We start from the raw sequence: 14,550 nt of genomic DNA, 5'->3' as shown, positions 1-14,550 counted from the left end.
AGCTGTTCGACAGGAGTATGTACTCATTGGTGGGGCATGGTTGTTCCCTAGAATTAATGTTGCAAACACTGTTCATCTCGAAACTCGGTACAATTACTGAGTGCAGGGTCAAACAGAGGATGCATATACAGGCTTCCTGACCACCACCTGATCACCGATGTTCATGACAAATTAATCACTAAAGTATGCATGTATTACACCCTGGTGCTACTGAACACTGCTGTTGAGGGTGTAGCATTTTGTCCCCCTCCCCAGCAGTATAGGAGCATTGATTCACCACTGCACCAAGTGTGTTCAACAACAGCAGCAGCCTCCATAGGCACCTTCAGTGTCTTGACCTACAACCACAAATCCATGGGAGTGAATCCATATAGATTTTACCAGGCACTTCTTCAGTTTTATGTGGCTGGTGGTGGCAGTGGTGGACACAGTGCAAAATTTCCCTTATATTGTTAAAATGTCATCCACCACCACCACCACCACCACCACCACCACCACCACCACCACCACCACCACCACCAACAACAACAACACCATCACCACCCACCACCAGAAATAAAATTTTGCTTCTATTTAAGGCTGTCTCCCTCACCATCACTTTGGATGATGGACAGAAATTTACATCAAAGTAGTTTGAGGATTTCTGCCATAGGAAAGGTATTCCACACCTGACATCAGCACCCCACAGCAATAGGTAAGTGGAAAGAATAATTAGAATGCTCAAACACCCAATGTTGAAAACTGTGGAGGAAGCATCCACAGAAGTGGCTCCATCTCTCTTTCTCAGCACTTAAGTGACAACATCAATTAACAGAAGGAGATCTACATGGCCACCAGCAGACGATTCTACCCTACTTCATGAGACGAGGCACCATAAGCTTCAAGCTTCCACATATCCAGTTTGGCGCCCTTGTGTGGGTGTGCAGTTCCAAACAGAACACACTTTGGATGCCTGCCTTGGTAATGTCTTTACAGGGGCTCCCATGCATGAGACTGACAGCATGGATGGCCTGCAGAGAAAACATCAAAACCAGTTGCAGTCATAGTCACACATGTCACCACAGTCCTCACTCTCACTTAAGGAGAACCTAGAGACCATGCCACAACAGCTAGACATGGTGTTCCATCCACAACACCAGCCTCTACCTGGTCCTGTTGCGAAGGTCACACCAGAGCCTCCCAACCAGACACACAGGGTGACGAAGTGAGTGCATGGGTACCTCACCTTCAAACACCACATATGGGAGCATGTTCCATCCAGAGGACATCCAGATGGATGGCCCCACTTCACCTCCAAGCAGTACAGGCAGTGACATTCTCTGCCCCGTGGACATTGGGATGAACAGCGCCACACGTATCACCACCACCTCCAGCATGACAGGCATCACCAGCTCAGTCTCGGTTGACTTGCAGTAAAACATACACCCTTCTCAGTCCCCATGACAGCAAAGGGGAAAGGGAATTCGAATTCGGCAGTGCTGTCAATACACATCAGGCAGTTAATTAACGCAGCTGAAGGTGGTCTCTTGTCAGCAGCTGCTACATCTCCACATAAAAAACGAGGTGATGCTACGATAGGCTATGCTGTAGAACATAAGAGTGGCCAACTGCTACCAAAGCAGTGCCATTTACCACTGTGATCTGCCAGATGGACTCAACAATGACAAATGCAGCTATGATACTTGGTCTGATCCCACAGTCTTTATTTGTTTTTTTAGAGCACATGTTGTCGATAACTCTTGACAATAACCTCGTTTCCAAAGTGCATAGAGTAGTGTTATACTGACGGATAAACTTTGTGTTCCATCCTGTAATTTAATGTATCTTGTGTTTGTGCAATGAAGTGAGGCTGTGAACTGAAATAAAATCGTCTATACTCTGCAAACAATCTTGTGCTTTGTTGGGAAGGATACTTTGTGTACTACTGTCACTTCTGTTCCAGTCACGAATAGTGTGTGGCCTGAACAACTGTTAGTAAATCTGTGTGTACAGATTAAATATCTCTAATTTTACCTTTATGACCGTTTTCTAAGTTATAGGCAAGAGAAGGAAATATATGGGTTGAATTTTTTAGGAATGTACACTCCCTCAATTTTTACAGTACACCACATCATGATGCACAACATCTTTCTTGTAGTCTGCCACTGGAATCGAATGAGCCTCTCTACGGACACACATGAAATATGATGTCTTCATAAATTTTACTGAACATACATACTTGTCTGTTAATTTTTGCAGTTTTATATGGGAAAGCACTGTTCCTATACGTGCATCATGATAACCTTACTCAAACTCTATGAGAACATCCTCAGAAAGACCAGGTTTGTTTATTGCCAACAAGTCTAATAAATGTCCTAAAAAATTCTTTTAGTTAACTTTCAGAGAAAACAGTTTTGCAGGAGTTTCATCACATAACTTATGAATTTGTATTTTTAATACTATATTGTAGGGTGGTTTAAAGCTTCTCCAAATATTCTGACATAACTTGGAAATTGTACATACTAATGAACTGTTTCCTCTGAAGTTCTGTTACTTTAAGAGATAAAGTCTGGTCTGGATGAGAGCAGAATGAGCCAAGTAAAACTTTTATTTAAGATTTTTGCTTACTCCTGCAAGCACACAAATAGGTCATCTCCCATTCTATAGATGTGGGAGCAGCAAGCGTAAGCAATGTGAGTACACTTCACAAGGACAGAACCAAATACCTGCCAGCATTAAGCAGAACTCAACTCACTAGTTTTCAAGTACGGACCAAAGTTTACAGATCTTGAAAGCCACATTGATCAAAAAATATCTCCAACAATACCATGAAAAGATTATTATTCACCACATAGAGGAGGCATTGAGTTGCAGACAGGCACAATGAAAAGACTATTAAACATTAGAGTTTTTGGTCAAAAGGCCTTCATCAAAAATAGAAAGCATGCACACATTCAAACAAGCATAACTCACACATACACAACCATTACAGAGGCCTGAGACTCTCTCTCTCTCTCTCTCTCTCTCTCTCTCTCTCTCTCTGTGTGTGTGTGTGTGGGGGGGGTGGGGGGGGGCTGGGGGGGGGGGGCTGGGGGGGGGGTGGATGTGCATGAGGGCGTGTGCATGTGTGCGTGCTTCCAGTTTGTGAAGAAGGACTTTTAGCTGAAAGCTTAAATGTTTAGTATTCTTTTTCACTGTGCCTGCCTGTGACCCAACACTCCTATGTGGTGAGTAGCTACCTATTCTCCTCATAATGTTGTTGTTATTCCATCCTGGACCTTTCAATTTTTTAAAATATCTTCAGGAACATAGGAAATTAATAAAACCATTAATTCTTGAGGTGATAAGCTAGAACATAATGTTGTAAAGCTGAAAAAAAGACTGCAACAACAAGGTTCAAGTGATAGAGACTTAACATAATGAGAACATGAGAGTGTTTGACAACGATTATATTCGCAGGCACAAAGGAAGTGCACATTAAATCCTACCTATAACACAGGTACTGCAGATGGAGATGCAATGTGTGACAGAGTACCAAGGTCTGGAAGCCAAAAATACTGAAGGGAAGTTAGAATTTAAGTGAAATATAGAGCATCATGTCAGTGAATTGGATTTTGGGTTACGTATTGCTGCTCTTCAAGATAAATTGTCTCCCACCAAAAGAACACTGACACAATTATTTAAAAATTGTACTAGTACAATTCTCATACCTGGTCAATTATCTGACACTTATGGATTGTATGATACTTTGTGCACTTCACGTTGTTACATTACACAATTTCAGAAAAATCATTATAATAAATTCAGCTGCAGATAGGGACATATTTGCACTGAATTTACAGCGAGATGGAGTTCATTATTACTCAATGAATCATTCACTCTGCAGCTGTGTACACTGTTATGAAACTAGCTAGCAAATGAAAACAGTCCGTTAAACTGGCTCTCTCACCTGCACCCTCATTTTCTTCTGAACTGTTACTGTAAACAAGAATCTGATGGCCTTCTTGTATACTTAGACAGTTCCTCTGTCACCATCACCATCACCATCACCATCACCATCACCATCACCAGGATTTCCTTCCAGCGAGCTGAGTAGGAACTTTGTGAACAATATGCCTCCATTGATTTCTGTCCTGGTATAGTTTTCCACTCTACACTACATTCCATGTTACTCCTCTCCTCTTGAGATCTTCCTTAACCTAGTCTGGCCATCACTTTCTAGGCCACTCAACTGGTCTCCTTCCTGGTACCTCCATCTCTGAATACTGGCGTGGAGTTCAAGTTGGGGTGCATTCGCTCTGCATGAACAAACCATTTCAATCTCAAAGCTCTCATCCTCTCCTCTCTAGTCAATGTCACCTGCAGGTCTGTCCTTACATAATCATTCCTGACTCTGTCTCTCCTAGTTTTTTGTAGAGCTGACCTAATGAACTTCATTTAACATGCTTGTATTTGACTCTCTTCTCTCTTATTTATGCAGAGGCCTTTAGAATATACATCATTATTGGCAAGAGGTAAGTTTTATACATGGTCTGTTTGGCTCTTAAAGCGACTTCCTTCTCTCAGTTTAGATTTCATACTTGGTGGAAGAAGCATATCAAATAGTCCCATGATAATGTTACAGCCACTCTTCATCCCAGACATAAATCCATGTGGTGTTCTGGAGTTTCCAAGATATTTATTCATAATGGTATCAACAACTCATTTTTAACATGATATACTATCACACAGAACTATGAAGAGTTTTATAGTTTGGCTGTGTCTGAAATATACCCCCTCCCCTTTTTGGGGAGGTAAGTATTTCCTCTTGCAGCATGAGTAAATTGCATCCCTTACTAGTGACAGGAGGGAGAGAACTGCATACAATATCTGTCAGTTCTCTATTTTACTTGTCAGAGTGTTTCTCATGCCATGTGTTGTGGGGAACATATTCCAGGCCTCACATTATGTATGGTTACCAACCCACAATTATAAAAGGAGGCTGCGTGAAAAGAGGACACTTTTTTAAAAAGGCCTGAAAATTTACTTTAGAATGAATAAATTGCTTATATTTTTACACATGTGGATAATCAACATGTTTTCAGCCCGATATGGGGGCTCGGTGATAAAGTGCCAGACTACAAATCCAAAGTTCTTGGTCTCAATGCCTGGTCAATCTTAAAATTTTTATCTGTTACTTATCACTTCTTTCACCTTTGGCAAAGTTTGTCCATATGAAAAATGCTGAGTCACACTGTGGTTTGGAATCCATGTTAAACTGTAGGTCCTCCTATAGCTATCTGGGTAAGTCAGTTTAAAGGTAGGAGGAAGGCAACAGAATACCACAGTGATACGGATTTCATCTGACACCTTTCAGTCTTGTTTATATTCCTCTGAATGACTCGGCACCTCAACTATTTAGAGAGTTGTTATTTTTAGTCCTTAAATTATTTATATTCCACCAAGAACTTTTCACACTGTATGAATAGTCCTTTTCTTTGATGAAATTAGTTTTGAGGCTCCAATTTTACCTATCAGATGTGATACAAATAATAAAAGAAATAGAAATTATACTCACATCAGAAAGCATGACCAGTGTACTGACGTTCTGTTCCAGGATCATTCGCCAGAAATCAGGTATAGTTACTTCCAATGGATCTTGTGTTATGATGAAACACTCAGAGTTGTCGTAGCCCTAGAACAAGGGGCGAAAAATTGAAATTTCCATAACTGCAAATCATCATATAAATTTCTATTTACACTAAAGTGCAACAGTTTTTTCCCTTTCTTTCCAGTTATACAAAAGTTACTGCAATTAATCAAATCAAATGAAATTCTAAAAAGGGAATGTCAGTAACCATAATTTTCAGATAGAAGAATAGAGGAACTCTCTTTCAGGCTACATAATGGCCTATAGAGGGTGTTTACAAATCTGGAAACAGTAATAACTGTGAAATATTCAGATACTGATTAAGATTATTTCTTAGCAAAACCCTTTGTTGTCACTCCTGAGTAGCAGCAAATAAAACTATAGTACAAATATAAAACTGGTAATTATCTTCACATTCTCACTTTTCTATATTAGTGCCATCTCATTGTACTTGTCTGCCTGTGTAACTTTCTAATGTTGTTCATCATGGGTCTCAATGTTAATAAAACATTAAAAAGTACTCTTCCTTACTTCTTATGTGCATTCTATTTCCTTCCTTTTTAGTGGATTCAGAGTGTGCAGCCTTATAGAAGTTCATCATGTACAATTCAAGTACAAAATTAAACCTTTGTTCTGAAGTAGAATTTTATAGTAATTTACACATTCTGTACTATACAGTGTGATTCTGTGATTTACAAAATTTCAGGTATGATGGAAGAGTGTAAAAGTATCAATCTGAGGTGAGGGACACTTGTCTGGAAATGAGATCTAAGTAAAAATTGTTCTGATACGTATCAGATACAGTGAAGAAGCTTTAAGGATATAATTTAAGGAATTTAAGGAATTTGGTAGAAAATCTGAAGAAATTCTGGTCGTATGTAAAGTACACAAGCGGCAAGACGCAGTCAATACCTTTGCTGCGCAGTGCCGATAGTACTGTTATCGACGACTGTGCCGTTAAAGCGGAGTTATTGAACGCAGTTTTCTGAAATTCCTTCACCAGGGAAGACGAATTGAATATTCCAGAATTTGAAACACGAACATCTGCTAGCATGAGTTTCTTAGAAGTAGATACCTTAGGGGTTGCGAAGCAACTCAAATCGCTTGATACGGGCAAGTCTTCAGGTCCAGATTGTATACCGATTAGGTTCCTTTCAGATTACGCTGATACTATAGCTCCCTACTTAGCACTCATATACAACCGCTCGCTCACCGCTAGATCTGTACCTACAGATTGGAAAATTGCGCAGGTCGCACCAGTGTTCAAGAAGGGTAGTAGGAGTAATCCATTTAACTACAGACCTATATCATTGACGTCGGTTTGCAGTAGGGTTTTGGAGCATATACTGTATTCAAACATTATGAATCACCTCGAAGGGAACGATCTATTGACACGTAATCAGCATGGCTTCAGAAAACATCGCTCTTGTGCAACGCAGCTAGCTCTTTATTCGCACGAAGTAATGGCCGCTATCGACAGGGGATCTCAAGTTGATTCCGTATTTCCGGAAAGCTTTTGACACCGTTCCTCACAAGCGACTTCTAATCAAGCTGCGGAGCTATGGGGTATCGTCTCAGTTGTGCGACTGGATTCGTGATTTCCTGTCAGGAAGGTCGCAGTTCGTAGTAACAGACGGCAAATCATCGAGTATAACTGAAGTGATATCAGGTGTTCCCCAGGGAAGCGTCCTGGGACCTCTGCTGTTCCTGATCTATATAAATGACCTGGGTGACAATCTGAGCAGTTCTCTTAGACTGTTCGCAGATGATGCTGTAATTTACCATCTAGTAAGGTCATCCGAAGACCAGTATCAGTTGCAAAGCGATTTAGAAAAGATTGCTGTATGGTGTGTCAGGTGGCAGTTGACGCTAAATAACGAAAAGTGTGAGATGATCCACATGAGTTCCAAAAGAAATCCGTTGGAATTCGATTACTCGATAAATAGTACAATTCTCAAGGCTGTCAATTCAACTAAGTACCTGGGTGTTAAAATTACGAACAACTTCAGTTGGAAGGACCACATAGATAATATTGTGGGGAAGGCGAGCCAAAGGTTGCGTTTCATTGGCAGGACACTTAGAAGATGCAACAAGTCCACTAAAGAGACAGCTTACACTACACTCGTTCGTCCTCTGTTAGAATATTGCTGCGCGGTGTGGGATCCTTACCAGGTGGGATTGACGGAGGACATCAAAAGGGTGCAAAAAAGGGCAGCTCGTTTTGTATTATCACGTTATAGGGGAGAGAGTGTGGCAGATATGATACACGAGTTGGGATGGAAGTCATTACAGCATAGACGTTTTTCGTTGCGGCGAGACCTTTTTACGAAATTTCAGTCACCAACTTTCTCTTCCGAATGTGAAAATATTTTGTTGAGCCCAACCTACATAGGTAGGAATGATCATCAAAATAAAATAAGAGAAATCAGAGCTCGAACAGAAAAGCTTAGGTGTTCGTTTTTCCCGCTCGCTGTTCGGGAGTGGAATAGTAGAGAGATAGTATGATTGTGGTTCGATGAACCCTCTGCCAAGCACTTAAATGTGAATTGCAGAGTAGTCATGCAAATGTAGAATTTGTAGATATAGTTGAGATAGTTCTTCAGTTTTCACAAGTAAAGGTAAAAGCTCTATTTATGTAACCTCAAATTAAATAGACTTTAAAGATCACTGTCTTTTTGGGGCTAACCCTCACATTAAAAGATTCCTACAAAAAATTGTCATCACAAGTTTACTGGAAACATCCAAGGAAAAAGCACTGCTTCCAATTACATGGAAATATAAAATCACATGACCAAATTTGGGATTCAACATGCATCTGAAACACCTCTCCAGAGAGGTGCAGGGATATATCACACATGAGCTGAGAGGATCTTGCTATTACATGTGTAATGATAATGAGTGTTTACAATGTTGACTAAATACTTCAAGTATTCCTCACATTAAAAAAAGGTACTATAAAAAGTGGAATAAAACCCGTAACTTCCCCCCAAAAAAGTGTTCATTCTTTCTTCTCTCCCATCCCCCAATTTGAATTCATCTGCAGATCATAATCCACACAATGTAAATTGTTTCATTGATTAATAAAGAAAACAAATCAAATCAAGCTTTGAAATTAATTCTTTTGAATGTTGGACCAAATTTGATCTTCGAAAGCTTCCTTGCATTTAGCATGTTTTCACAAAGGAACACATCTTGGAACAGGCAGAAATGAAAGAAATAGAAATTAATCTCTAACTTGGAGCTAGAGCTCCTTTTTCACCAAGAGGAGATATGATATTGAACACAAAAAAGGATAGAATAAATACAATTAAAATTCATGCTAAGTTATAGAACAGGAGACTAAAAAACGTCCAAGAAAGAAATTTTAAATAACTTCTTCAGTTAGTGCATTTATTATTTTATTTTTCATATTCTCTGCCTGTCTCTTTCTCCTACTTAAAACACCACAATGTAAGACCTTCAAGACTTATTTCTTCATTTGTGTGTTTGTCAGATCAGCTTCAGCCATTCCAGGTAATATCAATCCATGTAACATATAATGTCTGATTACTTTTGAATTATACAGAATGGAAGGAAATTTCAAATTGATTTGAAGACAGTAGACTACCTGCTACAAGAATTTGATTTCCCTTTACATATTTACTTAAAAAATAAGGCACACATGCAACATTTTTAATATTGCAACACATTATCCGATTTTCAGTGCCCTAAATCATAGCTGACCCTACTAGTTCTCTCACTACTTTTCCTGTAGCTATATCAGAACACATACATTGTCCACAACTGACTAATCATTGCAGAAGCCTATCTAATAGTACTTCAAGGTCCTGTACTTCACCATTTGTTAAGTATGAAATTTGTTTATGTAGTCTACCTCTTCTTCATACTTTAACAATTGATAATGGAGCGTCACCTTCTCCTCTCATTATTATGGAATGGAGGTGCAGTGGAAACAATTAGCACCATCCATAAGAAACCTTGCCTAGGGTTCAGCTCCAACAAATCACTATGTCAACATTTTTGTTATCTATACCATTGGATGTGAAAACCTGGAAGTCACTTGGCAATGGCCATGTAGTACTTGTCCAAAAGCCCCTGGGAATTTAACCAATTGGTAGCTGGAAGCCTGAAAAGGTGTTACTGATTCATATCGCCACAAGACCATGCACTAACATACATTGGTGTCAAAAATTAAAGCAACAAATTCAAATTTTTCAAGGTTGCTTTTATTTTGCCAGAAAACAGTATAAACAGGTGACAGTAATGTAGAAACAATGTAAAGAATACAGAACATAGACAAATGCAAAATGGTAGATAAAAAAGTTCTTCATTTTTTCCAACTTAACAGATTTGTACACATGTTCCGACAACTGGTAACTGTGCTCAGTATGAGCTGTGACCACCTCTGGCAGTAATACAGGCCTGGCAATGATGTGGCATGCTGTGAATATGTCATCAATCTCATATTGAGGCAATAACCCTCATTCTTCTTGCAGAGCTGCTCACAGTCTAGAAGAGTTCTTGGTGGATGCTGACATGACGCAAACAATCTCCCTAGTGCATCCCAGACATGCCCTATGGGATTCAAATTGGGAGAGTGAGTAAGCAATGCCATGTATGCAATATCTTCCATTTCCAAGAAAACATCAGCCACCTGTGCTCTATGAAGTCGAGCATTATCGTCCATCAATATGAATTCTGGGCACACAGCATAATAGCAGTTTGTTGCTTTAATTTTGGACGCCAGTGTATGATGTTTGAATATTATCTTGATGAATGAACTTTGTCTAGTATATATTTTCAAAAACATTTTGAGAAAACAGTGATCAATTTCGCAAACTGTACTTAGGAGAACTAGAGGCTCTAGCAGGATGACGCAGGTTCCCCACATTTATTTAACTTGGTGCTGGAATGGGTCATCAGATATGCAGATAAGCAACAGAAGAATGGTGTAGAATTGAATGGTCACTGTAAGTAGCAAACTTACATACGTGACAACATTGTTATAATCCAAGTTAATGATAACCTGAAACATGACAGAAGGCATTTGAATTCCATCAGATGAAATTCTAGATCTCATAAAACAATCTACAACAGGCTGATGCCAGCTACAGAGATATATAGTAATGCACATGTTATAAAACTCTTCTTGATAATGAGAATGCTGTGTGTTTTTCCCTAATTGCATGGAATGCTCTATAACTACAGTGACCATGATGAATAACTGCTGCAAGACGTACAACGTAATTATGGTTCCTATACTACTTTTAACCAAATTTAGTATATTTTCAAAACAAACAAAAATTCAGGACAAGTAAGTAAAAATCTGGATGCAACACAATTACCATCAGCATAGTTTCAATAATAATTTATTTTCACAAAATCGAACAAAACAATGATGAGAGGTTAACAGCAGTATATACAATTTGGATGTAAATATAAACATAAATTTCACATACTTTGCATTGAAGAAGATGGTAAAGATTCGCTGCTACTGTTTCTAACTTGAGTCTGTGAGTGTGTTTTTTCCATCTGTCCACAAAGCTTTAATTATTAAAAACAATCTTTTGATAGATACCTTAGAACCTGGAATAGCTAGTGAAAGTTTAACGAAGATTTTAGTATGTTTTCGACACACTCGTTCATTGTGAAAATGAGTAAAAATTTCCTGCCATTTTTCACTGACACTACAATCAGGTTATGTTCCAGTCTACCAGTTTACCTTCACAGTGTTTTCTTACAGAATACTGATCAAAGTAGTCCTCCATTGTCCACAGCAAATCACACTAACCCAGCACATGCTTTTATTCTGGGCACTTCACTTTATTGGCTAAAGAGGTTCAAGAAATGGTTCACACAATTCATGAATATCTCCAATGCAGGTGCACAGAATGGTGTGATACCATTAAACTGACCTAGTGTCACTAGCCCATTTTATGGGGGTCTAATTTGTTCAGCAAAACATTCATTTTGTTACATCTTCTCTTTCAATGCACAGAATACTGTTGGAGAACTGGCTTGAAAGTGAGCAAATTTTCAAAAACATTCTTCAGGGTGATATGGTAGGGCCTTGAAATTGTAGTATCTGTTTATGGAGAAATCAGCAGCTATTTTGGACAAAATTAGTATCTATTGGTGGATGCTTTTTTTCTGAAATGGTCTTTGCTTTTCATATTCTTTTGGCTCCATTTAAGCTTTCAACAACTGATTGTTTCTGTTGGGAAGCAGCATTTTTGGCTCAGCCTGGTCAAAATGTTGATGCTGGCAAAGCCATAAATCAGGTAGTTCACGTCCAACCTCTACTAGTATCTTTTGTAACCATAGTTAAAAACATCCCTCCCTCCCCCAACTTCAAACTGTTACTTTTCCAACACACTAACAGACAGATCAGAATAAGAAAATGATAGGCAGCTAATTGTTTACACGGCAGCTACCATAGCAACAAGCAACCAAAGAATAAGCTTGGTCGTGGCATCTGCTTTTTCTTCTTCATCGTATCATTCTGTGGATAACAATTACAGCTGCTAATGTAACTTTTGTGATTAGTTTTCAACATGTGCTTTGTTTCTTTTTGCTATTTTTTTATAATACACAAAAGAATGTCTCCAGCTAACCGTGGAGGCAAATAATAAAGTGGTAAGACCATTCAATGAAAACTCGTCGCTGCAAATTCACAGAGAACACTGGATGGCCTTTAGTACTGAAACACACAGCTGCTGCTGCCTTTGGCAAATTTGGCTTGTGGGGTAACAACAAACTGCCAACAATGTTCTTTTCTGTGTCTAGTTGTCACTCAGTTTGTTATTTTGATCCAGGTATAGGTCCAAGTTCTGAGTACAGGGCACATATGTTATAAACCATTCAATGGCCCCTAACTGACATGGTGCCAGAGCATAACTTAGGACCACACTGATACGTCGTTGCATTCACGCATAGGTATGATCTTTATTTTGCAATCTTATGAATATTTATTTTCAAATTAGACTAAGCCAGATGTTCTGCAATACCAATGGCCAAAAATTGGTTACCTTTTCATATTGATGTGCAGAGAATAAAAGGTATTTCAAACTATCTCTGAAAAAATACTTCATCTGGATACAATTCTACATCCACTTAGATACTCCACAAGCCACCATACAATGCGTAGTGGAGGAAGCCCTGTACCACTACTAGTCCTTTTTTGCCTCCGTACGAGCCCTAATTTCTTGTATCTTATCTTCGTGGTCCTTACGCACCTTAGATTTTTCTACATTTAGAGCTAGCTGCCACTCATCACACCAACTAGAAATTTTGTCTACGTTATCTTGTATCTACCTGCAGTAACAACTTCGACACCTTGCCATGTGCCACGGCATCATCAGCAAACAACTGCAGATTGCTGCTCACCCTGTTCGCCACATCATTTATGTATATACAGAGCAGGAGCGGTCCTATCGCACTTCCCTGGGGCCCTCTGCACAATATCCCCGTCTCTGACGAACACTCGCTGTCGAGGACAACATACTGGATTCTATTACTTAAGACGTCTTTGAGTCACTCACATACCTCTGAACTTATTCCACATACTTGCACCTTCATTAAAAGCCTGCAATGGGGCACCATGTCAAATGCTTTCCAGAAATCTATAAATATGGAATCTGCTATGAATTCTCTATGAAACAGTATTTATTACATAAATTCACGTTTTTATATTTTGAGGCACAATACACATCTATAATCAAATTCACTGCAAATGCAAATTTTTCAGGTCACTAGTTATAGTACACATCTTAAGGGACAGGAAGCAGGATTTTAAAGCTTGGAAAACAGCAATGACTCTTTCAACAACTGGTAGAAAGATAACCATCTAGTTTTACTAAGACCTAAAATTTCTTGTATTCTACTTCAGGTAAACTCTCAGAATAATTTTAGTTTTTTTTTTAACATGTGGTGCTGTATGTCAATGGGTAAGCTATATGCATCAATTTGGTCAGCATTGTGCACAATATAAGCAGAACATTCTACACCTACCACATTATTTTCATTATTTTCTTGCTACTTAAAATAGAGACTGGGATTACTTTTCCTTTTCTTTCCTCCTCAATTGGTATTTGTGCTGTTACCCACAATGTTTACAAACTTTTTTTCAAGATAGAACTTTTCCACACGTCGAAGGAAAATGAAGTCAAATGCTCGGAACTATCATTAACTGAAATAAACTGTACTTATTTCAGTTCCTTTGTTATTTGTTCCATAACAAAGGGTGCCATAATGTCTGTGAGCGGAACAACTTCTAGTTGAATAGTACTTTAATTATGTCTGTGGTGCAGTCCATGACTCAGATTGTACCTCACTGTGTGGCAGGCAAATAGAGCTTCTTGTACCTAAAGTTGCTTATTCATGCCCCACACTGCCTTCACCAATAATGAGTTATCAGTTTTCAGTCTTAGAGAATTAATCTGGTGCAAATCTGCATGTTTGTTGTATTTCCTCCGAGTTCTTATCTTAAGAAATACAGCAATCACACCTCTTTTCATGTACTTTTATTTATGTCAATATGACTTTTGCACTTTTGTCCATCTTCAATTGATGCAATACATATTTAAATCTTCAGTTAGGAGATAATTAAAAACACTGACTGCAATTTGGATGCTGCAGCTGCCTTTCTATTCTGCTTCAATGCAAACAAACACCAGTCAGCAACATGGCCAATACAGCACTGTTTTTGGGCAACATTCGAAGCAGAAGTATTTGTGGCACGAATATACATGCAAACACTGCGGCAACAACATGTAGAATAGAAACACAGCTGCAGTATCTAAATTTCAGGCTATTTACGCTGTGCTAATTGAATATTTAAATATGTATTACATCAACTGGAAAGGAACAAAAGTGCGAAACACTAATAACAATACATAAAAATGTGACTGGTTGCTGTATTTCTTAAAATAATATAATCCAGA

At 38.8% G+C, this 14,550-nt stretch overlaps 1 protein-coding gene across 1 annotated transcript in view; it reads right to left on the bottom strand.

Annotated features, from left to right (window-relative positions):
* LOC126299594 (tyrosine-protein phosphatase 69D) overlaps nucleotides 1–14,550 on the bottom strand; it is a 365,347-nt gene that overhangs the window by 52,406 nt on the left and 298,391 nt on the right. Inside the window, exon 22 of the mRNA XM_049991615.1 lies at nucleotides 5,537–5,653. Coding sequence (XP_049847572.1) covers nucleotides 5,537–5,653 — 117 coding nt within the window. The remainder of the gene's footprint in view (nucleotides 1–5,536; nucleotides 5,654–14,550) is intronic.

Source organism: Schistocerca gregaria, chromosome X (assembly GCF_023897955.1).
Source record: "Schistocerca gregaria isolate iqSchGreg1 chromosome X, iqSchGreg1.2, whole genome shotgun sequence".
NCBI classification, from domain to species: Eukaryota; Metazoa; Arthropoda; class Insecta; order Orthoptera; family Acrididae; genus Schistocerca; species Schistocerca gregaria.
Note: the sequence above shows the minus strand (reverse complement) of the source record. Positions and strands in the feature narration are given on the sequence as shown.